Here is a 26,382-nt window from a genome sequence, read left to right as displayed (position 1 = left end):
TCCTGTTTCTTTATGTTTTAGGCCTTTACATTGTGGCGGGCATTTTTGCTACCTCTTCGGATCCCTGCCAAGGTAAACTCTGGAGTCTTTTCTCCTTTTCCATTCTTTACATGTTCAGCACTTGGAGTAACTTTTGATTATTTTCGACACTGAATGAAAGTATTTAAACTGTTAAGCCAGTCATTGTAACAATATAGAAGATCTCTTTTTAGGTTAGTGCCCTGATGCAGCGTAGCAAGCATGATGGACACTCTAATTGATTACTTCTATTGGGTGCTCTCTGCCACTGAAGAATATCCAATCTGATGAATGTGCAGTAAGCTAAAAACTTTTTGTTTGAGTGTGAGCCGACATGTAAAGAGTGCGAACTGACACTGATGAGGATGTTGAGAGATTTTTAAAAAATTGTTCTATATGGATCATTTCAAGATAATGATGTTTTACTGATGCCAACTCAAAACCAAATTTTATCCTTTACTTCATTGTTAGCCAGATGAGCAATTTTGATCAAATGGAAAGACAATACTCCACCTGCACATACACAATGGTTAAATGATATGATGTCTTGCTTAAGTTTAGAAAAAATTAGATATGCCCTTAAATATTAACTTCCAAACGTCAAGGGGCCCTTTTATGGACCATTATCATATGAGGGTTCAACTGAAACTTTGATGCTGTGGTGTCCATTTCCAAGTAGGTGTCATTTGATTCCTGTATGTTAACTTTTAGCCTTGCTTAATGGTGGGGGGGGGGGGGGGGTTGATTTTTTTTTCTTTTGGTGTTTCTTTTTTGTGTGGTTAATTCTATTTTTCAATTTGATTGTGCTCTGGATTTTTTTTAAATCATGAAAAGCATTTTTGTAATTTTTTTTTAAATAACGGTACTGTTTAAGTATTTAGAATGTATAATATAAACACCAATAAAAATATTTTAAAAAGAAAAAGAAAAAATATCAGTATGTCTGAATCTAATGCATATGAATTATATTATTCTGTTTAATTGGAAAGAGCCTAACTGACGTTTAGAGAATGTATAATGTTAAAATGGTGAATATTTTGGGGTGAAGACAAACTTCATATAATTCATAAAATATAAATGCTGACATATTGACCTTAACAGTGTTATTTACCAACTTTTCAAATAAGAAATAAATTTGTGTGAGTCATGTCATCTTTGAGATTATAAATCCTAAATATTTATATATTAGAAACTTTCCAATCTGGCTTGCTGAGTTCAAATAACAATGTTTTCTCAAGGCCATCATCTTGCAAGAGAAGTTCTTCTCATGCAACATCTTCCTGACTTTATTAATTTGAGTTTCGGTTTTTTGGCTGAATCTCGTCACTAACCATTACCTGCCTGAAATGATTCAGTTAGACTGAGCATCTTGCTCACTGGCATCAGGTGTTGTGTTAAGGATAGAAAAGGTAAGAACCGGAGCCAAGAAATGTAAACAGAAAATGTTAGAAATACTTGGTAGATGCTGCAATTCTGACAAAATGTTCACTCTCACTTTTGACAGAAGCTATCTGGCTTACTGATTGTTTCCAGCATTTACTATTTTTAATTCAGAAGTCCAGGATCTTGAGTTATTTGGTGTTCACAGAAGATTAGACTCCCATATTGTAAAAGGGCTGGATGGCTTGGAGTTTGTCAAATGTGTTCAGGAAAGTTTTCTAAATCAATATATAAAGAGAGAGTGAAATACTGGATCTCCTATTAGGGAATGAGACCGGACAGGTGACAGAAGTATGTGTAGGGGAACATTTTGGGACCAGTGATCATAGTGCCATTAGCTTCAAGGTAATTATGGCAAAGGATAGGTCTGGGCCTCGGGTTGGGATTCTAAACTGGAGAAAGGCCAATTCCGAGGAAATGAGAAAGGATCTAGAATGTGTGGATTGGGATGTTGTTTTCTTGCAACAGTGTGCTAGGTAAGTGGAGGACCTTCAAAGGTGACAGTTTGAGAGTACAGAGTTTGTATGTTCCTGTCAGGATTAAAGACAAAATTAATAAAGGGATATTGAGGATCTGGTTTAGAAGAAGAGAGGTATATAGCAGGTATAGGCAACATGGAATAAATGAGGTACTTGAAGAGCATTAAAAATGCAAGAAAAAAGCTCAAGAAAGAAATCAGGAAGGCAAAAAGAAGACATGAGGTTGCTTTGGCAGACAATGTGAAGGAAAATCCTAAGGGTTTCTACAAGTATATAGGAGCAAAAGAACAGTAAGGGACAAACTTGGTCCCCTTGAAGATCAGAGTGGATCCAGAAGAGATCAGGGAGATCTTAAATGGTTTATTTCCATCAGTATTTCCTCATGAAACTGGCACAGTATCCAGAGAAGTAAGGAAAACTAGCAGTGAGGTAATGGAACTGATACAGATTAAAGAAGAGGCACGCTGTCTGAAAGCAAATAAGGCTGTATAAATCCCCAGGGCCTAACAAGGTATTCTCTTGGTCCTTGAGGGAGCCTAGTGTAGAAATTGCAAGGGCTCAGGGCTTTGCCATGGGTATGGTACCATCGGATTGGAGGATAGCTTGTGTAGTTCTGTTGTTTTAAAAAAGGCTCCAAAGCTAACCCTAGAAAATAGGCTGGTGAGCCTGATGTCAGTAGTAGGTAAATTATTGGAAGGTGTTCTAAGAGATCAGATGAACAAGTATTTGAATAACCATGAACTGATTAGGGATAGTCAACGTGGCTTTGTGAGTGGTAGGTCATGTTTAACCAACCTTAGAGTTTTTTTCAAGGAGGTTACCAGGAATGTTGATGAAGGAAAGGCTGTGGTTGTTGTCTACATGGACTTTAGCAAAGTCTTTGTCAAGGTCCCACACGGGAGGTTAGTCAGCAAGGTTCAGACGCTTGGTATTCGTGGTGAAGTAGTGAACCGGATTTGACGTTGGCTACATGAGAGAAGCCATAGAGTGGTAGTGGATGATTGCTTCTCAGACTAGAGGCCTGTGATGTGTCTCAGAGATTGGTGCTGGGATCATTGATCTGGATTGCAATGTGATCAATTGCATTAGCTAGTTTGCTGATGACACTAAGATTGGAGACATTGTGGACAGCGAGGGAGGCTTTCAAAGCTTGCAGAGGGATCTGGACCAGCTGGAAAAATGAGCTGATAAGTGGCAGATGGAATTTAATGCAGACAATTCTGTATTAAAATGTCCTATTGCTTCCTCTGATCCCCTCAGAGTCAATTCTCTTCTCCTTAAATCTACACCTTTGATACAGTTTTCTTTTCCTCTGTATTTTACCTATCAGACAGACAGAGTCGGTGCCAGAACGTGCGTTAGAGGAGGGCATTAGGGTAACCAGGTGGGGCACAATCCGGCAGTTGTAAACTTGCTCAGCAGGGGGAGGGTGCTGGTGATGGCCTACCTGCCCGGGTGGGGCACAGTCCGACAGTCATAAACCTCCTCCCTCTGATGCAGCAGCTACAAATGCTACTTTTATTGCACGGAAAGTCACTAGCATGCTTCAAGTGAGACGTTGGTGACGCTTGACATGCTAGTGATGCAGGCAGAGGCAGGTCTGACAATCAATGGCCTCGAGCGTATGTGGGCAGAGCTCCTCGCAAGAGGGGGCCATGCCCGCAAAGGCCCCCTTTGGTGCCGACCTTACAGAAAGATCTTGTGATGTCTCCCTGATTTTAGAAAATTCAATATGCGTTTTATCAGGCAGACGTAGGAGATAAATATACATTTAGTGAATAGAACCCTAGAGTTCTTCAAAACATAACACACTTCACTGAGGAAACTGGGCAGGAGAAAACACTGGTTGCATCTTCGTTTCATTCCTCCTGTAACTGGTTCTACTTACCACCTTACTTGCCATCTTTTACCTTCCAGCCTTTGACTCCACCTTGAACCCTTTGTCCTTCCTGGCTCCATCTGCCCATCAATCTCCTCCAATCTGGTACCACCTGCAGCCTCAACCCTGCCACGCATTACTTATACTGGGTAATCTACCCTCTTCTTCTCAGCCCTGGTGCAGTGTCTCAGCCTGAATCGTTGACTGTCCCTCTTTCCACAGATGCCGCCTCTTCTTCCGGCAATTAGTTTTTTTTGCTCCAGGTTCCAGCATCTGCTGTCTCTTTAAGAACATAAGAGCAGAAGAAATAGGAGCAGGAGTTGGCCATCTGGCCCGTTGAGCCTGCTCTGCCATTCAATGTGATTATGGCTGATCTGATGACAGGCTCACCTCCACCTTTTCCCCACATCCTTTAATTCCCCTACTATATAAAGACCTATCTAACCTTGTATTTACTGAAGTTGTCTCCAATGCTTCCATGTGCAGTGAATTCCACCCTCTGGGAAAAGCTGTTCCTCCTCACCTCCTAAATTTACTACCCTGAATCTTGAGGCTTTAGTTTTATATAGTTTGTGGTAGCAAGGTTTGTTGGGTTGGGGGGGCGGGGGGAAGGGTAGATGGTGATAAAAGGGAAGCATTATCAAGTCTTGTTTAAAATCTACCTGCTCATGATTTTTCCAATGAGTAGCTGCCGACATGATTTTTACTGCAATTAGTTCAGTTGTGATTACAAATTTCAGATTCAAAAATAGAAATAAAATATTTCATGATGCTGTCTTTCTAACCAAGATGCACATTGATGCGGATCAATTTTCTATTTGTCAAAAAGAATACAAAAATATAAACAAAGATTAAAACTGTTCATAAACTGGTCTTACTCTTCACTCAGAAAATTGAGGTAAATCCCAATCCAGGGGTTCACACAGAATCTCAGGACAGCGCTGAGAGGAAGCACAGGCCTTGTTACAAGTGCTGTAGAGATTACGGCTGCAATGTTTATCAGAAGGCTGGGATGCAGAATTTTGAAGTTAAGGTTTATGATCTGAAATTAACGTGAAGATTTTTCTTAAAATGTATTCACCAAGTTTCCTGTTCAAAGCCAAGAAGAAAGGGGGAAGAGGGAAGTGTCACTGGATCGATTGCAGTTTGGTCAGTGGAAGGGCATCAGGATTAGAAGGGCTATTGTAAAGTTGGATTTAGGGGAATTTCTTCAATCCATGGCTTGGAAAGCAGTTTTACATATTGGACTGAGAGGAAATGCTCATCCTCTTGGTACATAAACAGCCATATAAATATAAACAGGAAGTATGATTTTTTTCATTCAATTTTTCTCATCATAGTTTTGAGTTTGTTGAAAACCCAGCCAAAACAGGTGAAGGGACCAAAAAAATCTGTTTAAATGTTTCTTATAAGGGCCTGACAATGACCAGCTTCCCAAGAATAAATTGGTAAACAAAATAAAACCCATAGTGTTTCAGTTTAATTTAAATTTATTATTTTTTTTCTTTTTAAAATATTTTTACAATTTAAAAAAAAGTTGGACAATACAATTATGAAATGTGGTACAAGTTTTTAGAAAAAAAGTTCTAAAAATGATCATAGGTACTTTCCAAAGCTCAATCGCGATAATAAAATAGAATATAACAAAAGTGAAAAATATGTCAAAACCTCTCCCCCCCCACCCAACAAGGTTGAAAATAAACATTCATAAATTCAAGTGGCACAGTCTTAGAGAGGGACATAATGCCAAAATTCCAGATTAACACTAAATCTTAAGGTTAAGGAAGTAGTCCATGAACGAGCCCCATATCATTTGGAATTTAATATTTAAATCATTGATTGCATATCCAATTTTTTCCAAATTTAAACAAGACATAATATCCCTACGCCATTGTGCATGTGTAGGTGGGGTTTTTTAAATTTGAATTTAGACATTCTGCACAGTAACAGGCTATTTTGGCCCATGAGTCCCAGCCTCCTAATTACACCCAATTAACCTACAACCCTGGTACGTTCTGAATAGTGGGAAAGCCCACACAGACACTGGGAGAACTTGTAGACAGCGCGGGATTCGAAACCCAGTCCCGATCGCTGGCACTGTAACAATGTTGCGTTAGCTGCTAAACAAACTGTGTGGGCCCTTAATTTTAATGTTGAAATTCCCTGCAATTTGAAGTCGATACTCCATGTATGAGGCTTAATGGATTAATTAGAAACCTGAGTGGAGATAGAAGCACACCCAAAATGATTTGTTTTTTATTTGTATATTTAACTAGACTTGAATCAAACACAAAATGCATTTTAAACAGGTGATGTTTCCTTGTCTGCTGTAACAGGGAAATTATCCCATGATGAGTTTTCTCATTGCTATGCTAGAGTCTGCTAACTGGCTTGTATTTCCAGCCTCCATCCCAGTTCTATCCCCACCGTGGAAATATGACTATTAATTTGCATTTCTAATTGAGGTCGGCATTCCTAGCTGTCATGAAATCGTATAATCTTGTCTAGAACAAAAGAACACAAAAGGTGGTATATTAGTGAATCTTTTCTGTTTCTGAATTGATAAAACTATTGCTCAAGAAAGCCGACTGGATTTAGATGTCTTTGCTTCAGAATAATTGCCCAGTTCACTCGCTGTCTTGAAAATGATATTCTGTAGAATAGATCAAAACCTGTCATGGGGACTTCTGCCTGCCAATTAGTAAGGATAATTTCATAATATCAATGACCTTTCTTTGTTAGACTGAAACATCTTCTTGCCTCTGCATCAGTGAACACAATTACCAGCAGTTGAGCAAAGATTCTTCACTTTGAACTATACACAGATGCTACATGCAGTAAATAGTCTGTAACAAACCACCAGCCCAGGGTAGGCAGATTGACATGCCTCTCAAAGACCACAAGTCTATTTATATAAACACCAGCACTAAATGGAATCAAGGTCGAAGTTGCATGCTAAATAAACTTCAAAATTCCAAGTTAAATATGCTGTTGTCAGGGCTAAATATCATGAAAAGGTAAACGCAATAAAGAGCAAAAATAATAGGCGCTGAAAAGAAGTACAGATGGAATGTTTCCTCACTGTGGGCCTGCACATGTACAGATGTGTTTCTTTACCTGTTATTTTACAAGCAACTGTATCACGTCTGGTGACGCACAAGCAGAACAATGATACATTTTTAGTATCCTGCAGTGAATGAGCTATGTGGAACCTGGAAATTGGATTCTGATCAAGTGGCCTTTTTGTTTTTGCTATTATGTTGCAGGCCACAATTCAAAATTTCAACTGTAAACTCAAAAATAGTTTATTTCTTTTGGATAGAGGTTGAAATATCTAACTTATTTCCAGCAGAGCAGCTCTATTTCCTTCTTTCTAGGCAGATTTTAACTTACTTCACCCAATGGGAACATTATTATAGCGGCCCACAAAGTATGATGATCCAATTCCATGTCATTTGTACTGTAATTGGAACATCTGCCGAGCTTACAACACTTAGTGCACTTCAGGTGTAATTAAATGATATAAGGTATCTTGTGACATCTAGAAGTACAAACACCATGCTGGAGAAACTCAGCAGGTCAAACAGTGTACTTAGAGCATGGATTGGCATGTGGAATTATGACATTGTGACTATTAATGAATCTTAGTTGCAGGTGGGGCAGAACTGACAGTTCAATGTTCCAGGCTTTCGTTGTTTTAGACATGATACAAAGAGGGGTGGGGGGGGGGGGGGTGGAGTGGATGAAAACGGGAAGAGTGACATTGCACGTCAGGGAAAACATCACAGCTGTGCTCAGGTAGGACAGACCTGAGGGCTTGTCCGTTGAGGCTATGTGGGTGGAGTTGAGGAACAAGAAAGGTATGATGATGTTCATGGGGTTGTATTATAGACCACCCAATAGTCACAAGAATTGGAAGAGAAAATCTGTAGAGAAATAGCAGACAGCTTCAGGAAATATAAGGTTATGATGGTAGGAAATTTTAATTTTCCACATATTGATTGGGTCTCCCATACTGCAAAAGAGCTGGATGGTTTGGAGTTTTCAAATATGTTCAGGAAAGTTTTCTAAATCAATATATGGAGGTACCAAATAGAAGGGTGAAATACTGAATCTCTTATTAGGGAACAAGATAAGACAGGTGACAGAAGTATGTGTAGGGGAACATTTTGGATCCAGTGATCATAATGCCATTAATTATGGAGAAAGGTCAGTCTGGGCCTTGGGTTGAGATGGTAAATTGAAGAAAGGCCAATTGTGATGAAATGAGAAAGGATCTAGAATATGGATTGGGATTATTTGTTTTTGGGCAAGGATGTGCGAGGTAAGTGGAAGACCTTCCAGGTGAAATTTTGAGAGTACAGAGTTTGTATGTTCCTATCAGGATTAAAGACAAAGTTAGAAGACATAGGGAATCTTGGTTTTCAAAAGATATTGGGGATCTGGTTTGGAAGACGTGAGAGGTGTATTACAGTTATAGGCAGCATGGAGCAAATTAGGTACTTGAAGAACATAAAAAAATTCAAGAAAAACCTCAAGAAAGAAATCAGGAAGGAGAAAAGAAGACACGAGGTTGCTTTGGCTGACAATGTGAAGGGAAATCCTAAAGGTTTCTACAGGTATATTATGAGCAAAAGGATAGTGAGGGACAAAATTGGTCCCCTTGAAGATCAGAGTGGTCAGCTTTGTATGGAGCCAAAAGAGATGGGAGAGGACTTGAATGTTATTTTTTCATCTGTATTCACTCAGAAAAATGGCACAGAGTCATGAGATATAATAAAAACAATCAGTGAGGTCATGGAACCTATATAGACTATATGCTTTAAGACAGCAACCACTTCGAGTAGATAAATCCCCAGGGCCTGACAAGATATTCCCTCAGGCCTTGAGGGTGGCTAGTGTAGAAATTGCAGGGGCTCTTGCAGAAATATTTAAAATGTCCTTAGCCATGGGTGTGGTGCTAGAGGATTGGAGGGTAGCTCACGTTGTTCCATTATTTTTAAAAAAGGGCTCTCTGGAAATTATAAGCCAGAGAGCCTGATGTCAGTAGTAGGTAAATTAGTTGAAGATGTTCTAAAAGATTAAATATACAATTCTTTGGATAGCATGGATTGATTATGGAAAGTCAACATAGCTTTGTGCTTGGTAGGTCTTCTTTACCTATCTTATAGAGTTTTTTGAGGAGGTTGCCAAAAAAGTTGATCAAGGAAAGGCTGTGGATGTTGTCTTTGTGGACTTTTGTAAGACCTTTGACAAGATCCTGCATGTTAATCAGGAAGGTTCAGATGCTGGGTAATCATGGTGAAGATCTGAACTGGATTTGACAATGACTGGATGGGAGAAGATAGAGAGTAATGGTGGATGATTGCTTCTCAGGATGTTCAGCAGAGACCAGAAGGGCCAAAGGGGCCTGTTTCTGTGCTGTAATGTTCTATGGTCTATCTTTGTCTTCTTTGGCTTGGCTTCGCAGACGAAGATTTATGGAGGGGGTAAAATGTCCACGTCAGCTGCAGGCTCGTTTGTGGCTGACAAGACCGATGCGGGACAGGCAGACACGGTTACAGCGGTTGCAGGGGAAAATTGGTTGGTTGGGGTAGGGTGTTGGGTTTTTCCTCCTTTGTCTTTTCTCAGTGAGGTGGGCTCTGCGGTCTTCTTCAAAGGAGGTTGCTGCCCGCCGAACTGTGAGGCGCCAAGATGCACGGTTTGAGGCGATATCAGCCCACTGGCAGTGGTCAATGTGGCAGGCACCAAGAGATTTCTTTAGGCGTCCTTGTACCTCTTCTTTGGTGCACCTCTGTCACGGTGGCCAGTGGAGAGCTCGCCATATAACAAGGTCGGGTCAGATACAGCAATGAGCTCTCTGAACCCTTCTCCATTAACAATGGCGTGAAGCAAGGCTGCGTTCTTGCACCAACCCTCTTTTCAATCTTCTTCAGCACGATGCTGAACCAAGCCATGAAAGACCTCAACAATGAAGACGCTGTTTACATCCGGTACCGCACGGATGGCAGTCTCTTCAATCTGAGGCACCTGCAAGCTCACACCAAGACACAAGAGCAACTTGTCTGTGAACTACTCTTTGCAGACGATGCCGCTTTAGTTGCCCATTCAGAGCCAGCTCTTCAGCGCTTGGAAACTGCCAAAATGTTTGGCCTGGAAGTTAGCCTGAAGAAAACTGAGGTCCTCCGTCAGCCAGCTCCCAACCATGACTACCAGCCCCCCCACATCTCCATCGGGCACACAAAACTCAAAACGGTCAACCAGTTTACCTATCTCAGCTGCACCACTTCATCAGATGCAAGGATCGACAACGAGATAGACAACAGACTCGCCAAGGCAAATAGCGCTTTTGGAAGACTACACAAAAGAGGCTGGAAAAACAACCAACTGAAAAACCTCACAAAGATAATTGTATACAGAGCCGTTGTCATACCCACACTCCTGTTTGGCTCCGAATCATGGGTCCTCTACCGGCATCACCTACGGCTCCTAGAACGCTTCCACCAGCGTTGTCTCCGCTCCATCCTCAACATTCATTGGAGCGACTTCATCCCTAACATCGAAGTACTCGAGATGGCAGAGGCCGATAGCATCGAATCCACGCTGCTGAAGATCCAACTGCGCTGGGTAGGTCACGTCTCCAGAATGGAGGACCATCGCCTTCTATGGTCTATATTGCTAAGATAAAGATACATAATCAACATTTCGGGCTTGAGCCCTTCATGAAGGTATGAGCAAAATGTGGGCAGGTGCCCTTTTATGCTGAATAGACCAGTTGAGTTCCTCCAGAATTTTGTTTTATTTTTAAACGACAATCACAGTGTCTGCAGCCTATTGTGTTTCTCTACATTTTGTACATACCTTGATGAAGAGATCAAGCCCAAAACGTTGGTTATGTATCTTTGGTATATAAAGTACCCTGATTAACCTCCTTACTTTCTCTAATATTGTGTTTTTACTTCAACGACCATGTCTGCAGACTGTAGTATTTTACTTGTGACTTCTTTAGAATATAAGGTGTTAACTGTTTTGTTTCCTTCTTTTCAATACACCCTCCTTTTCAAAGACCAGTGTATATTTGTCTTTTTTTAAAAATTGCTGTTGGTCTCCTATAAGAAAACCAATTATCAGTTCTTCATGCATTTATACCTTTCCACAATATTTTTAAAGACTCAAGATTCAATTTATTGTAATGTAATAAAAACAGTGTCATATTACATGAGATTGCTTTTGCTGTTAGGGAGTATGATTCACCATTGCCAGAAATTGCCTAAAGCATAGCTTACATTTAGGGAAAGAGAAGGAAAAGAGACTCTTTACCCCCCCGCCCCCACCAACCCCCCCCCCCCCCCACCAACCCCCCCCAGCCCAGAGTCCCGAGTGTCCGTAGATTCTTTGGGCTAGAACGAATGCCATTAGTTGCATGAAACTTGCACGTATTCATCAGGGAAAGAGATTTTAAAAAAAATTTCTCATGGATGCCATGGTTAGCTGAATAAGACTCTGCCAAAGATGCTGTCTCCAATTTCTAATTGTATAGTAGTCGTGATATAGCCATGACTCATGAACAGGAAAGATTGCTACTCCATCACTTTAATTCATGAATAACTACCAACATCTGTGCCACCAGACAGCACTGGGGTAAAGTTGTGCTTGTAATGAGAAGAGAAGTTGATACTATGTTGTGATTGAGAGATATTCATGTACAGAGGAGAAAATGGTAAGGGGAAACAAATATTTGGATTATTGTTGTTCGGGCACCTGTAGCCAGACCTAATGTGGCAAAATGAAGCTCAGAATTTATCATTCTCAGCCAAATTATCCAGGATAAGCCATGTAAGTACTTTCTGCACTTCACATATGTCCAGGTGCAGAGGGGGTGCAGTAAATAGAGAAGATGTGGATTCTAAAACATTTTCAGAAAAGTATCTTGTATAAATTTTTGATCATCTGTATTTGGTGTGTATTTATTTAACAAAGTCCACTCCTCAGAAAATATTTGACAATTTACCATTACATATCTACCTGCTGAATCTGTAATTGCACTTTGAATTTTAACTGGTAAAATTTTCTTAAATAAAATTAAATGTAGAGAAAACTTCTTGGTCTACCCAATCTCTTTTTAATTTCAAGCATTCAGGCCTTCCCCATTGCCCATTCAAAAATATATTGTTCAAATTGCCCCATACTTGCAATTAATCTCTAATTCTGAGATGTGTGGCTGTAATTTCTGGTCGTTGTTGATCGCTTCCCTACTAGGTATGTGTATCAAATGCAATATTGTTAGGCAATTTTTCTTGCTATCGTACGAGCTTGTCCTTAATTTGTTCAATCATTCTTGCATTCAAGTAACTGAGAGTTGGGTGTATGAAATAATATTCTTAGTTGAAAGCATTCAATCATAAAGGTAAACACTTGATTTGACAGGTACTCCAGTTCACCAGTTCAACAATGACCAATTAGAATCCCTGCCTTCCTCTGATGAGTCCTTGTGGTTTTCATAGATCAATATTCTCGTTTCTGTGCAATCCTCCTCTCAGCGATAAGAATTCATGCATCTGCCTTCGTTCTCAGGTGGAAAGTTCTTTCAGTTACTTGGAGATCAATGCAATTGACGCTGCTAATCACAATCAGGTAAGCTTACCAAATATAGTACTGCTTCTAAGTAAATGCTTACTAATGCAAAGAAATACAAAGCAAAACAAGAATTTACTCTCGGGCAATTTGGTCAATTAACATAACGTGTGGGAAAAAGACTAAAATACTATCATATACATTCATAAAAGTGGAGAGAAACTCAGCAGGTGAAGCAGAATCCACAGGAAACAAAAGGCAGTCAATGTTTCAGGGCGGAGCCTTTCGTCAGGAGAATATTCCACGATTTTCTGTGATGGGCAATCAAGTGACTCCACGAGGCAGTAGATTGGAGTCGAAAAGGCTTTTTATTAGCTTAGATGTTAGCTGGGACTCAGAGCATCTGGCCTGGATCTGAGCAGGAAGTGATCTGGGGTCAAGGTCTTGGGTCAGGACCTTTATTAGGGAATCCCCTGGGAGGGGTCAGAGGTAAGAAGGGGCAGTCCAGGCCGGTACATACAGTTATTACAGTGGTGTAATACCTCATTCCACCACATAATGCAACTTTGATGAGGTATTGGATGTACCTTGTACTTGATGCAACCAAAAGATCCTCACATTGAGGGAGGGAAGTAAAATTTCAGTTCTTAAAGTGCCAAAATTGGAACTCTGCATGCAGATAACAAACCTGTTTAAGAACTCTGCTGCTCAATGTTTGAATTTAACATTTTTTCTGTTGATTACATTTCTAAAAGTGCTATCAAAGAAGATGTACTCTGAGGAAAATGACGTATATGTTCCAATTCAATCAAATGCCAACATGTGCATGCAGATCTCAGTCTGAAATGTGAAAGGAAACAATTTGCTCAGGTCAAAAGATCTTATCATTCTTTGTGTAATGGAAAACACGTGCACCACTAAGTGGGCAGAAATACATCACACAGCTTTGAATAACACCTCCCTCCTCATCTTTTGACTGTAAAATCATTGTCCTTGATTTTACAGTAGAAACAAATTTTGTTCTTCAAAAACATTGATCCAAATTGATTTATTTTTAAAAGTGTAACATAAAATCACATCTGATGAGGTTAGTAGGGTGCATTACAGGGTTGTTGTGAATATAAAAAAAAAGGCTGAACTTCTTTTGTTTGCTTTTTTTCCCCTTATTCTATAAAGTGGTGTTTAAGATATTACAGGTAAAGCTTTTTATCAAGTCAATTTTATTGTCATCTGATTGTACATGTATAACCTGATGAAACAGTGTCCTCTCGTCCTCAGTGCAAAATACTCAGACACACAACCAGACATAACACACATACAGAAATAATACATATGCATGCAAGTATTTTATCTATACAAATAAATAAATAAATGTACACATGGGAGTCTTGGATAGTTAGAATGAGCAGTTCCTTTGGTTGTTTAGCATTCTCAATGCTCATGAGAAGAAGCTGTTCCTCAGCCTGGTAGTACAGGCTCTGATACTCCTGTATCTCTTCCCCAATGGAACCAGCTGAAAGATGCTGTGTGCAGGGTGAAAGGGGTCATCAATGATTTTGCATGCTCTCTTCACACAACAATTCAAGTAGATCACATCAATTGAGGGTGGGGGGGGGGGGAAGAGAGACTCTGGAGATCCTCTCAGCCACTCTTATGGTCCTGCGGATTGACTTCTGATCTATTTCTCTGCAGCAACCATAATGCAATGTGATGCAGACAGCCAGGACGCTCTTGATAGATGTCCTGTAGAAGGATTGATCATCTTGCCTGCTTCATTCTTCTCAGCAAGTGCAGTTGTTGTTGTGCCTCCTGACAAGTGAGATATTGAGTGTCCATGTGTAATGCGCATCGAAAGAACCAAAGATTTGTTGATCCAAACCAAGGATTTTATTAACTAAAAGACTGGAGCATATCACAAGTAGGTCGACCAGTCCAGAATGACCTGGTCTGGCTAGGAGCAACCCTTTAAGACCTGCCAGTAGGTGTGGCTACACTCTCAGCCAATCACAGTCATCCTACACTACCATCTGTACATATGTACATATACGCATTGGTGATAGAATCTGTACTATTACATTCACCCCTTCTTTGAGAACTGACCCCAGGGTGAGTGGAGTTTAGTGGCTGTACCGGTCAGGGGGTCTGACCATCCGGCGTGACCATTGGGATCACTGGAATCGTGTCGCCGGCAGGTCCGTTGGGTGCGGCCACTGCTTCGCTCAATTCCCCAACAGCGTTGTCGATAATCTGGCCTGAGCTGGTGGGGTGGTGCTGGTCCCTCTGTTCAAGCACATGACCTGGGGGAGAAGGAATAGGGGGAGGTTGGGTGAAAGGCACTGCTGCACCTGATCTGGCTTGAGCTAGGTCCCTTACCGAGACTGTGTCCTCCCGTCTGTCCAGGTACTCAAAGTAAGCATAATGCAGGTTCGCATGGAGCAGAGTCAATCAGTCAACCAAAGGGTCGTTCTTGGAGTACCGGATGTGGCGTTGTAAAAGGATTGGACCAGGAACCGTGAGCCATGCCGGTGTAGTCGACCCAAATTGGATTTCCTCGGGAAAGAGAACATCCTTTCATGAGGGGTGGCATTGGTCGCGGTGCATAGGAGGGAGTGAATGGAGTGGAGAGCACTAGTGAGCACATCCTGCCAGTGAGAGGTGGGGAGACCTTTGGACCGGAGGGCAAGCGTAACCGCTTTCCAGAGATGGTGACATTCTCTCTTTCGACTTCCCCATTACCGCATGGGTTATAGCTGGTGGTCCTGCTTGAAGCAATACCAGGCTCCAGAAGGTACGGCCACAGCTCCGCACTCATAAACGAGGACCCCTTGTCACTGTGGATGTAACTGGGGTACCCGAAGATGGCAAAGATGCTGTGCAGTGCCGCTATAACTGAGGAGGCAGTCATGTCTGAGCAGGGCATAGCGAACGGGAAGCGGGAGTACTTGTTGATGGCCGTAAGGATGTAGGTGTTACAGTTGGTCGACGGTAGGAGCCCCTTGAAGTCTACGCTGAGACGCTCAAAGGGCGGGTGGCTTTGATGATGTGGGTGTTCTCCAGATGGAAGAAGTGGGGCTTACACTCAGCACACACTGGGCAGGCTCAGGTCATGGAGCGAATCTCCTTGACCGTGTAGGGCAGGTTGCGAGATTTGACAAAGTGCGCGAACCTAGTGACCCCTGGATGACTGAGCTCCTCGTGGAGTTTCTGCAGCCTGTCCAGCTGCATGTTGGCGCAAGTCCCCCTGGAGAGCGCATCTGGCGGGTCGTTGAGTTTACCTGGCTGATACAGTATGCCATAATTAAAGGTGGAGAGCTTGATTCTCCACCTGGCAATTTTATCATTCTTGATCTTACCTTGCTGGGTATTGCTAAACATGAAGGAGACCGTGCATTGGTCAGTCAGCAGTGTAAAGTGCCTGCCAGTGAGGTAGTGTCTCCAACGACGTACTGCCTTGACTATGGCCTGGAACTCCTCAACAGAGGAGTGTCGGCTCTCAGGACCCTGGAGGGTTCTGGAAAAGAAGGCTACAGGCCGGCTGGTCTGGTTTAAAGTGGCTGCCAGTGTAAAGTCAGACGCATCGCTCTTGACCTGGAATGGAATGGACTCGTCGATGACGTGCAGCATTGCAGCAGTGATTTCCGATTTGATGCGGTCGAGGGCAGCTCTGGCTTCAGTTGACAGGGGGAAGGAGGTGGTCTTGATGAGTGGCTGTGCCTTGTCGGCATAGTGTGGAACCCATTGGGCATAGTAAGAGAAAAAGCCCAGGCAGCGTCTGAGTGCCTTCTGGGTGGAGGCGGAGGGGCAAGTCCATGAGGGGATGCATGCGGTCAGGGTCCGGCATGACCACCCCGTTCTCCACCACACAACCCAGAATTGCGAGCCGAGTGGTCCGGAAGACACACTTGTCAAAATTGTAGGTCAAGTTCAGCCAAGTTGCTGTCTGAAAAAATTTCTCAAGGTTGGCATCATGATCCTCCGTGTCATGGCCGCAGGAACGTAGCAATCAGCCCGTTCTGGTCCACCATCCGGTCCATTTCCCACTGGAAGACCACGATGCCATTTGTGACCCCAAAGGGTACCCTTGAGGAATTGATACAGCCGTCCATTCACTTCGAAGCCCGTGAAAGGTTGGTCTTCTCAGCGTATTGGGAGCTGATGATAGGCCGAACGCAAGTCAATGGTGGAAAATACATGGTATTGGGCGATCTGATTACCACATCCATGATCCGTGGAAGGGGGTACGCGTCCAGAAGCATGAAGCAGTTGATAGTCTGGCTGCAGTCAACCACCATCCGCGGCTTCTCCCTGTTTTTAACAACCACTACCTGAGCCCTCCATGGACTTGAGCTAGGTTCGATAATGACCTCGTCCAGCAGTCTGCGCACCTTGTTTGTGATCAATTTCCTGTGTTCAGAACTATATTGCCGACTTTTGGTGGCCACAGGCTTCCAGCCAGGGGTGAGGTTTGCGAAAAATGCTGGCAACTTCGAGGGTGGAGAGACTACAGGTGAGGCCCTGGGGTGCGAGGGCGGGTGGCTCAGGCTGCCACTGGCAGGAGATTCCTGGGGTGGAGTGGTTACAGACAGAGAGCGGAGCATAAGGCCCCCCAAAGGGCAGGGAAAAGGTTTGAAACTAGCACTGAAAATCCAGTCCCAGCAGAGCAGGGACGCACAATTGGGAAAGGACTAATAGTTTGAAGTCTGTGAACGTGATACCCTGGACTTTCAGGGTCGCCACGCAGTACCCCTTTACCACAGTCAAGAGCGATCTGGTCACCAATGAATTTCTCTGTGTAGTGGGGAGAATAGCCATTCTGCAACGGTAGGCCAGGTCCTGGCAGATAAAACTGTCAGTTGACCCCGAATCAAATAAGCAAGTGGTATAGTGTCCATGCACTTTAATCAGTTCCATTGCTTTTGTGAGGGGTTGGGGGAAGTCCTGGTCAAGGGTTATTGATGCAGAGACTTGTAATGTAGACAGTGGAGTCCTGCGTGATGATGTCACGCAACGTGTGAGTGATGATGTCACGCAAACAGTGGGGGCTGAAAAAACAGTGTTGGGGAGGTGCTGTTGCTGCCTGCAGCCAAAGGTAAGTGTTGGGGGTCACTGCTTGCCATCAGCGGCGGGGCGGTCAGCGGGGGGGAGCGGTCAGCGGTGGCGGTTCCCCGGACAGGAGCGTTGGGTCCCCGGTCGGCAGCGGCGGGTCTCCAGTCAGCAGCAGGTCCCTGGTCGGTGGCAGCGGGTCCCTGGATGGTGGTGGCAGCAGGTCCCTGGTCAGCGGCAGCGGCGGGCATTGAGGTCGGGGCTGGGGCCTGGTCGGACGTTAGAGTGAACATCATTGCGGCGAGGGTGGGTTATACCTTCCACGCTCGGCATCTGCCCCGTGACGTCAGGTGCTGACGCAGTGGAATCCTCGGTCTTATTGGATGAGAGCTCTGAGGAAGAAGTGTTTGAAATGGAGAGTGGTGATTTGGCTTCACACGAGGCACTGTGTTTGACAGCAGCCATTTTGGAGCAACAGACTGCAGCAAAGTGGCCGTTTTTAAGGCACATCTGGCACCTGGCTTTTCTCGCCGGGCACTGGGACCTGCTATGCTTGTTCTTCCTGCAGAAATAACACTTAGGGGTTGCATTGGGCAGCGTAGCAGCAGTAGTAGGGTAGAGGGAGGGCAGCCTACTCACATCAGAGTGTGGGGTCCAGCCCCGAGAGTACATATCCATACTTAAGACTGCAGCCTCCATCGTCTCTGCGATCCGAATCACAACATCTAGGTTTTCTTCCTCGTGCTCTAGCAGACGCTGCCTCACCTCATTCGATTGAACCCAGGCCACATTAGCATCCTGAATGAGATCGTCTGTGGTCTCCGCAGCAATTCTGTCTGTGCAGGCACAGTCCTTGCCCATTGCCCTTAGTGCCTGAATATAAGCTTTACAGGACTCACTGGGCTGTTGCCTCCTTGTAGCAAGCTTGTATCGAGCATAGACCCTGTTCACTGGTTGCTCGTAGAGCACTTTCAGCACCTTCATGGCTGCGTCGTAAGTGGTCGCGTCCTGGACACTCTGGTAGATTCTCGGGGACACCATAGTCATCAATATTAGTAGTCGATGGCTGTCCTCTATCACAGCAGGATCAGAGAGCTGTAAGTATGTTTCGAAGCATCTCACCTAGTGATTAACGTCATTCGAGGATGTAGCTGACTGTGGGTCGATATCGAGGTGTTCCAGCTGTAGCATACGCTCCATCCCTTCAAAATTTATTTTAGTTAATAAAATTGTAATGCGCATCGAAAGAACCAAAGACTTGTTGATCCAAACCAAGGCTTTTATTAACTAAAAGACTGAAGCATATCACAAGTAGGTCGACCAGTCCAGATTGACCTGGTCTGGCTAGGAGCAACCCTTTAAGACCTGCCAGTAGGTGTGGCTACACTCTCAGCCAATCACAGTTATCCTACACTACCATCTGTACATATGTACATATAAACATTGGTGATAGAATCTGTACTACCACACCTTTTTTAAAAAAAAACTTTATTTAAAATTTTATGACATGAATAAAATAAAAATTACATTTAAAAAAATAATAAAAAATAAGATAATAAAAATTAGAATACTACATCATTAAATTACACAAATTAACCCCCCCAATAATTACAACACAACATTTAATCATCTAATTTAAAATTAATCCAACCCTCCCCCCAAAATAAAGAGTGAAGAATTAATTAACAATGTTGTAAATAAAATAGAAAAAACCCCACTTACAAAAAAAAGGATAAAACTTAACAACAAAAAAAATTACTAACAACAAAAAAAATATCAATACTAAAATAATACCCTTAAATATATATTTAAATCAAACATAATTCATGTATTTAACAAATGAAATCCACTTTAAAACTAAATTCAAATATTAAAATCATATATCAACCACATATCTGTTATACAAAAAATCATAATTAATAATACATAAATACAGAATTTCCATTAATACCAAGTTTTCTTTATAATCTATGCCTGCGTGGGCTTTCTCCAGGGGAATCCAGTTTCCTCCCACCCTTCAAAAACATACTGGGGTGTAAGTTAATGAATGGGGTGTCATTTTGGTGGCCCAGACTCTTAGGACTGAATTGGCCTGTTACAGTGCTATATGTCTAATATTTAAAAAATAATTTAAAAAAAAAAATCATTTCTCATCCATTGATCCATGCTGGACGGGCCCCTCAGCACCTGAAATGCATATCTCTAAACAGCACCTTCCGAGTTTACAAGGTGCCAGGATTGGAGCTGCTGCATGAAGATGTGATGTGCAGCGATAAAATATCCTTCTGCACCCTTGTCAGAATCTCCTTCCACAGTATGAATATGAGTCTGCACACTGGTATTGTGCAATGATATTGGAGGGTTGCAGCACTCACCTTGATGATGTGAATTTGCTCTTTGAATTGTTGTGTATCTCCATGGCAGATTGAAATTCAGATTTTACTGTTGAGAATCTACTATGTGAACAAAATGATACATCTTGAAACTAATATCCACATAAATCTAAACAATGGAACTCTTTCAATTGCTAATGTCTCATCTATTCCAGCATCGTCCTGGGGTCTTGTGTTTTGAGAGTCCAGAAGGAAGTTGCTTTGATAGCAAAAATGGAACTGGTAAACTGACAGGAAATTAAAAAAAGAATTGTATCACTTGCCTTTTTTATACAGGTTGTCATCGAAACTGAGAAAATTTCATACACTCTGAAACTTGTGTCCCTTGAAGATCTAGAACAAGTAGTGACTCATGTCACAGCATCGCTCAAAAAAATCTTTCCAGACTCCTCACCCAGGTGAGTCACCAGATGCTCCATGCTTTAAATTTATCTTTAATTTCGTAACCATGAGTACTTGAACATGCATTGCTAGTTATAAATGGATGGTGTTGCAGGCCTCTGTCTGAAGCAGCAGGATTAAAGTAGATGAAGATGGTGTTGCTCCAGGAAAATAAATTAATTAATTTAGAAAGTATTGGAACTACTTGTGAGATGATCTCTCATCATCCCTTTAGGCTTTAGAGCGGGAAAATGGTATTAAATTGCTTGTGTGTGCTACCAATCTGATTTCTTTTGAGTTTAGAGGTGACTGTGCCTTTGATTCCAACTCCCATTAAATAAATATCTCCAAATCACTTCTATGATGCGCAGTCATTTTCAACCTTGCATTTCATCTTTTCTGTACCCTACTTTGAAAACAAGTGACTCTAAGAATTTCTGGGGTTTTTTTAAATGAATGTCATCATGAACCTCTTGAAATACCCATAATTCATCAGTTCCTTGTGATTTACTTGATTGTAAAGAAGACATTGCAAAAAAAAATTTCCTCTTGGGAAATAGGTGCCTCCAGCTTCGTACGTTTATTTGGGGACAGTGTAGGAATATTTAGACGGTCCAAAAAAGTCCATCATTGAACTGTTATCATTATTAGATTCAGAAGTATACAATTTGGAATAAAATTATCTAAAGGTATTATTTATTTTAGAATGTTATCATAAATTTTTGGAAGGATGTGTTTCAAATACTATTAGTGATTGTAAATTTAAAATTGGATCCTTGTCCTTTAATTGCTCTTTATGGAATATCTCAAGAGGACGGTGTTTTACTGACTTCCATTCAGAGCCAAATTGTTTCTTTTACTTTGTTGATGGGGCCAGACATGTAGTATTGATAAAATGGAAAGATAATACCCCACCTACACATGCACAATGACTAAACAATGTCTTGCTTAAATTTAGAAAAAAAAATTAGATACACTATCAAGGGTTCAAATGTTAAATTCCAAAAGACATGGGGCTCAATTATGGACTATAATCATAAACTTTTTTTTGTTCTTGTGCTTTATTTTATTATTGAAAATGTGCTTTGGATTCCTTAATTATGATCATATTTGTAATCTTTTTTTCTAATTTTGTTGCACATTGTGTAATTATTCCATTCAATTGTTTATACTTTAAATACCAATAAAAGTATTTTCATAAAGAAAATAACCCACATTTTTATGCTCTATGATTGACAATGTTTTTGTAGTTTAAACCTATTAATATAGCCAGTTGCCGCTCATTTTACTTTGTGTGATTGTATTTAAGAAAATGAGCGCTTGTTACCTCACTTTAATTGATCCATCCAGGTTGAGGTTTTCCTTGTGCCATCAACAAAGAAACACACTTTTACATTGTGGGGCTCCGGATGATAAAGATTTGAATCATAGGTGGTTTCAACAAAATCTAAAAAAACTTATAAAACTGGATCATGTTATTGTTTGAGTATATTAGGTACACCTATTGCCCATCAAATACTGCTTCTCCGGTGTCACTTGAACTCTCCCTGGACAGAAAGAAAACCAGTCACCCGGCAGTATCTTTGCATTCTGCCTTCTGCACTTGTTGTTGAACATTGACATTGTTAACAATCTATGACATTGTTTTTATAAAGATTGATATTCAGCATCGAGCTGATGATTGCCTTCAGGATAATCAGCTTTAATGTAAATTGTGACTTTGAATTCCTTCATTTTTAATTCACTCTCATAGGAAGTTACTCAAGAATTCACCCGAGTTACAAGAGAAAATAAAAAAAATCACTTTGGCACTGGAGGAACAGACTGATTCGAATCTGGGACCATGTGGTATGTAAAACCATAAGATATAGGAGCAGAAGTAGGCCATTTGGCTTGTCAAGTCTAGTCTACCATTCCATCATGAACTGATCCATTCACCCACTCAGCTCCGCTCTCCTGCCTTCTCCCCATAATCCTTGATACCTTGACTATCAGATAAATCTCTACCTTAAATACACCCAACGTCCTGGCCTCCACAGCTGCCCATGGCTGCAGATTCCAGAAATTCTCCACTCTCTGGTTAAAGAAATTCCTCCGCATCTCTGTTTTAAATGGACGCCCTCCAATCCTGAAAATGTGCCCTCTTTTTCTGGACTTCCCGACCATGGGAAACAACTTTGCCACATCTACTCTACAAGGTCTTTCAACATTTGAAATGCTCCTACGAGGTCTACCCTCATTCTTCTGAACTCCAAGGAATACAGTCCAAGACCCGTCAAATGGTCCTCATGTGCTAATCCCTTCATTCCAGGTATCATTCTTGTGAATTTTCTCTGAACCCTCTCGAATCCCAGCATGCCCTTTCATAAACAAGGAGCCCAAAACTATACCCCATACTCCAAGCAAAGCCTCACCAGTGCCTTAACATCATATCCCTGTTCCAGTATCCTATTCCCGTAGATGTGAATGCCAACCTTTTTCACCGCCCATTCAACCTGGAGGTTATCCTCTCAGCTGTAGTGGTTCAGCCCACTTATACTCTGGCATTCCTCCCTTTAATTTGATCTATTTGATTATTTTGAGAATTTTTGAGGTGCAATTTGAATCAGTTACACCTCCATTATGATTCTAGAATACTGTAATACCAAGCAGCAAGTTGTTTTAAACACAATGAATGAGAACTCATCAGTAGATTTGTTTTGTTTTCCACACTGCTCAGACATCATCCTGTTTGCATCCAATTATACTTCCAATGCTGGGATACTTGTGATAGTACAGATCTATCACCAATGTACATAGTGTATATAGTTACTGTATCTAGATTGTGCTTACAGCGATTGGCTGAGAGCTAAGCCACGCCTACTGTCTGGGCCTTAAAGGGTTGTGTCCCTAGCCAGGTCGGATCATTCCGGACTGGTCGGCCACCTGTAAAGAGCTCCTGTCTTTTGCTAATAAAAGCCTTGGTTTGGATCAACAAGTCTTTGGTTCTTTTGACGAGCTCTACAATACTGTATAGTCATTTTGATGGTAAAAGTTGATCCCATCTGTCCAGTTCTTTATCCTTTAACTTGGAGAAGTAGATTTAAAGTGAAAGAGGAAAGATTTAAGAGGGACCTGAGAGGCACCATTTCCATTCAGAGGCTGGTGTGTATCTGGAAGAACTGCCAGAGGAACTGAAGAAGCAGGTGCAATAACAACATTCAAAATTCCTTTGGGAGGATTATGGATAGGAAGAGCTTAGAATGATATGAACTAAGTGCAGATTTATGGGATGATTTCAGACTAAGTGCTTGGTTGGCATGGGTGAGATGGGCTGAGGGGCCTGTTCTATGCTGTATGGCTCTATGTGCTTGTAGGCTTCGGCCTCTCATTCCCAGACTGGAGAGGAACCTCTGGCCTACATACCTCATGGCCAAGGCTCTGTGAGGACAGACCACAGCAAGAAGGGCCCCATGTGACACTGATAAAGTATGGGAGCGCAAGGACTGAAGATGCAGGAATCTCGAGCAAACAATAAGCAGCTGGAAGGACTCAGAGGGACAGACGTAGATGGAAATAGTATGTCCACATTTCAGGTTGGGACCTTTTGTGTGGGGATTGTATAAGATTCGGTGGGTGCATGGAGGAACGAGTCCAGACACAAGTTTCACAGCCAAGGGTAACCTTATTGAACACAGAAGGGAATTAAACAAGGAAAGATGCCAAATGATACTCAATACTCAAAATACTAATATAACTGGATAGGCATTTAAATCAGACCTAGTGGATTCCGATACCAGAGGCCACCTATTCTCTGCACAATATGGAGCTGAATCACTAACAGTGGAAGCAGGCACATCGGATGTGACGATCCCTCATACCAATGGCTGCTTACCCTACCACTCTCTCTAACGCACATACACACTTCCACAAGACAGGGACTTCCGCGCACACTCCCGCTTCCCTGTACCAACTGCAGGTATTGTTCTGATGCAATACTCTGGACCAACTCAGTGTAGTACACATCTTACCCATGACTCCTCCAGCGACGTCCACAGCTGCGACCTGGCATGAAGCAGTGTTCATGGCTAGGACCGAGAGTGAACTGTTCCACAAGTTGGACTTTATGGTGTGGTGAGCTGGGTGTCTGGTCAATGATGACGCTGAGTTATTCAAATGAGCCAGCAGTAGAGTGAGCACTAATAGGTGGGAGGAGTCCAACCTTAATTGGCAGGTGATGCGACCTCCGACTTGGTTCCAGACAGGGAGGTCGCATGATCTTCCGCAATCCACATTATATCAGAACCCCTCATCAAGATGGCATAGTTTATGAATAAGTATATTTGGGGGAAAATAGCATCATTCTTAATTTAACTAGGGCTTTTACATACCACACCATAGACTGTCTTATTGCTTTCATTATTGTAATTTATTTTCAGGTGGCTACTCAGACACATACGCTGTGTTGTGTGATTACAATGGGTTTCTTTTCAAAGAAGAAATCCAGTGGGTAAGTCTGCATTGATACAGATTATCCAGAGTAACTAACTGCAGTTAATTGCTACAAAATATGAATGGTCATGTTGTGAAGAATGATAATGATGTACAGGCATATGTGGAAACATCACATCAACAATGGTAAATCAGGTGACTGCCCTGCAATATGGGGGTGGCACAGTTAGCACAATGCCTTTACAAAGGCACCGGGGTTGAATCCCGCACTGCCTGTAAGGAGTTTGTACATTCTCCCAACATCTGTATGGGTTTTCCATGAGGGCACCAGATTCCTCTCACCTTTCAAAGGGGTTGTAGGTTAATTGGGTGTAATTGGGTGGCATGAACTCATGGGCTGAAATGGCCTGTTACCGTGCTGCATGTCTAAATTAAGATAACTATTTATAGCAACATTAACTCAACCTATCAACAAACCAGGTGATTCTTTGACATCATATAGCTTGCTGCATACAAACTCCTTGTTATTACCCTGCCTGTTGTCTGAAAGATGGCTACTATGAAATTAAAGATATTATTGTTGTGCAAGACAGAAGGTGCAGAAAATATTCATTTCCCAAAATGCTAACAAATGTGAACAGATGAAGATGGGAGGTTCTGACCATTTCTCTAACCATTCTGACACCATAACAGTATCTGTAACATGGTGAAAAAAGGCCAATGTTATTGGAAACATTTCTAAGGAACAATATTATAAAATCTTTGAAATTTGTGACACTGAAGCAGACACCTATTTCAAGTGCATATCCAAGTATTTTTTAAATGTTTTGTGAGTTTATCGCCATTTCAGCTATCTTCAACAATCTCGAAATGTAACCAAATCACCTCCATTTCCAACTAATATTTCTACCAGATGAAATAATGGTCTGTTATTTACCCTCTGTCTGCTTTATCTTGGTTCTTTATGATTATTTTCCATTAAAATCTCCTTTACTCTCCCAAAAAAAAATAGGCACAGCCTTTCTTTCTTGCAGCTAAAATTCTTTTCTTCTGATCAGTGTACCTGATGACCTCCTACCCAACTCTGACAGAATCAGTCGCCAAAGAGTGGGCGGATTCGTATCTCAACTCATGTCTGCAAACATTTTCCATGCTTTTCCACATTCCAGTGCCCCTGCAGGATTGCTGGTTGGACGGGAGAACATCTGACTGATTCTATTCATATTGATATCGAGAATGGCCAGAAAAGCTTTCATTTCCAAGAGCCATTTACTTTGATGCCATTCACCAAGGAGTCCGTGAACTACTCTTTGCAGATGATGCCGCTTTAGTTGCCCATTCAGAGCCAGCTCTTCAGCGCTTGTCGTCCTGCTTTGCGGAAACTGCCAAAGTGTTTGGCCTGGAAGTCAGCCTGAAGAAAACTGAGGTCCTCCATCAGCCAGCTCCCCACCATGACTACCAGCCCCCCCACATCTCCATCGGGCACACAAAACTCAAAACGGTCAACCAGTTTACCTATCTCACCTGCACCATATCATCAGATGCAAGGATCGACAATGAGATAGACAACAGACTCGCCAAGGCAAATAGCGCCTTTGGAAGACTACACAAAAGAGTCTGGAAAAACAACCAACTGAAAAACCTCACAAAGATAAGCGTATACAGAGCCGTTGTCATACCCACACTCCTGTTCGGCTCCGAATCATGGGTCCTCTACCGGCATCACCTACGGCTCCTAGAACGC

At 42.0% G+C, this 26,382-nt stretch overlaps 1 protein-coding gene across 1 annotated transcript in view; it reads left to right on the top strand.

Annotated features, from left to right (window-relative positions):
* carmil2 (capping protein regulator and myosin 1 linker 2) overlaps positions 1-26,382 on the top strand; it is a 140,475-nt gene that overhangs the window by 26,644 nt on the left and 87,449 nt on the right. The window contains exons 3-7 of the mRNA XM_069901500.1: positions 22-72; positions 12,391-12,450; positions 20,103-20,224; positions 21,961-22,055; positions 24,626-24,696. Of these exons, the coding sequence (XP_069757601.1) occupies positions 22-72; positions 12,391-12,450; positions 20,103-20,224; positions 21,961-22,055; positions 24,626-24,696 (399 nt within the window). The remainder of the gene's footprint in view (positions 1-21; positions 73-12,390; positions 12,451-20,102; positions 20,225-21,960; positions 22,056-24,625; positions 24,697-26,382) is intronic.

This window comes from Narcine bancroftii, chromosome 10 (genome assembly GCF_036971445.1).
Source record: "Narcine bancroftii isolate sNarBan1 chromosome 10, sNarBan1.hap1, whole genome shotgun sequence".
Lineage (NCBI taxonomy): Eukaryota > Metazoa > Chordata > Chondrichthyes > Torpediniformes > Narcinidae > Narcine > Narcine bancroftii.
The sequence above is the reverse complement of the archived record's forward strand: the minus strand, read 5'-3'. Positions and strand labels throughout refer to the sequence as shown.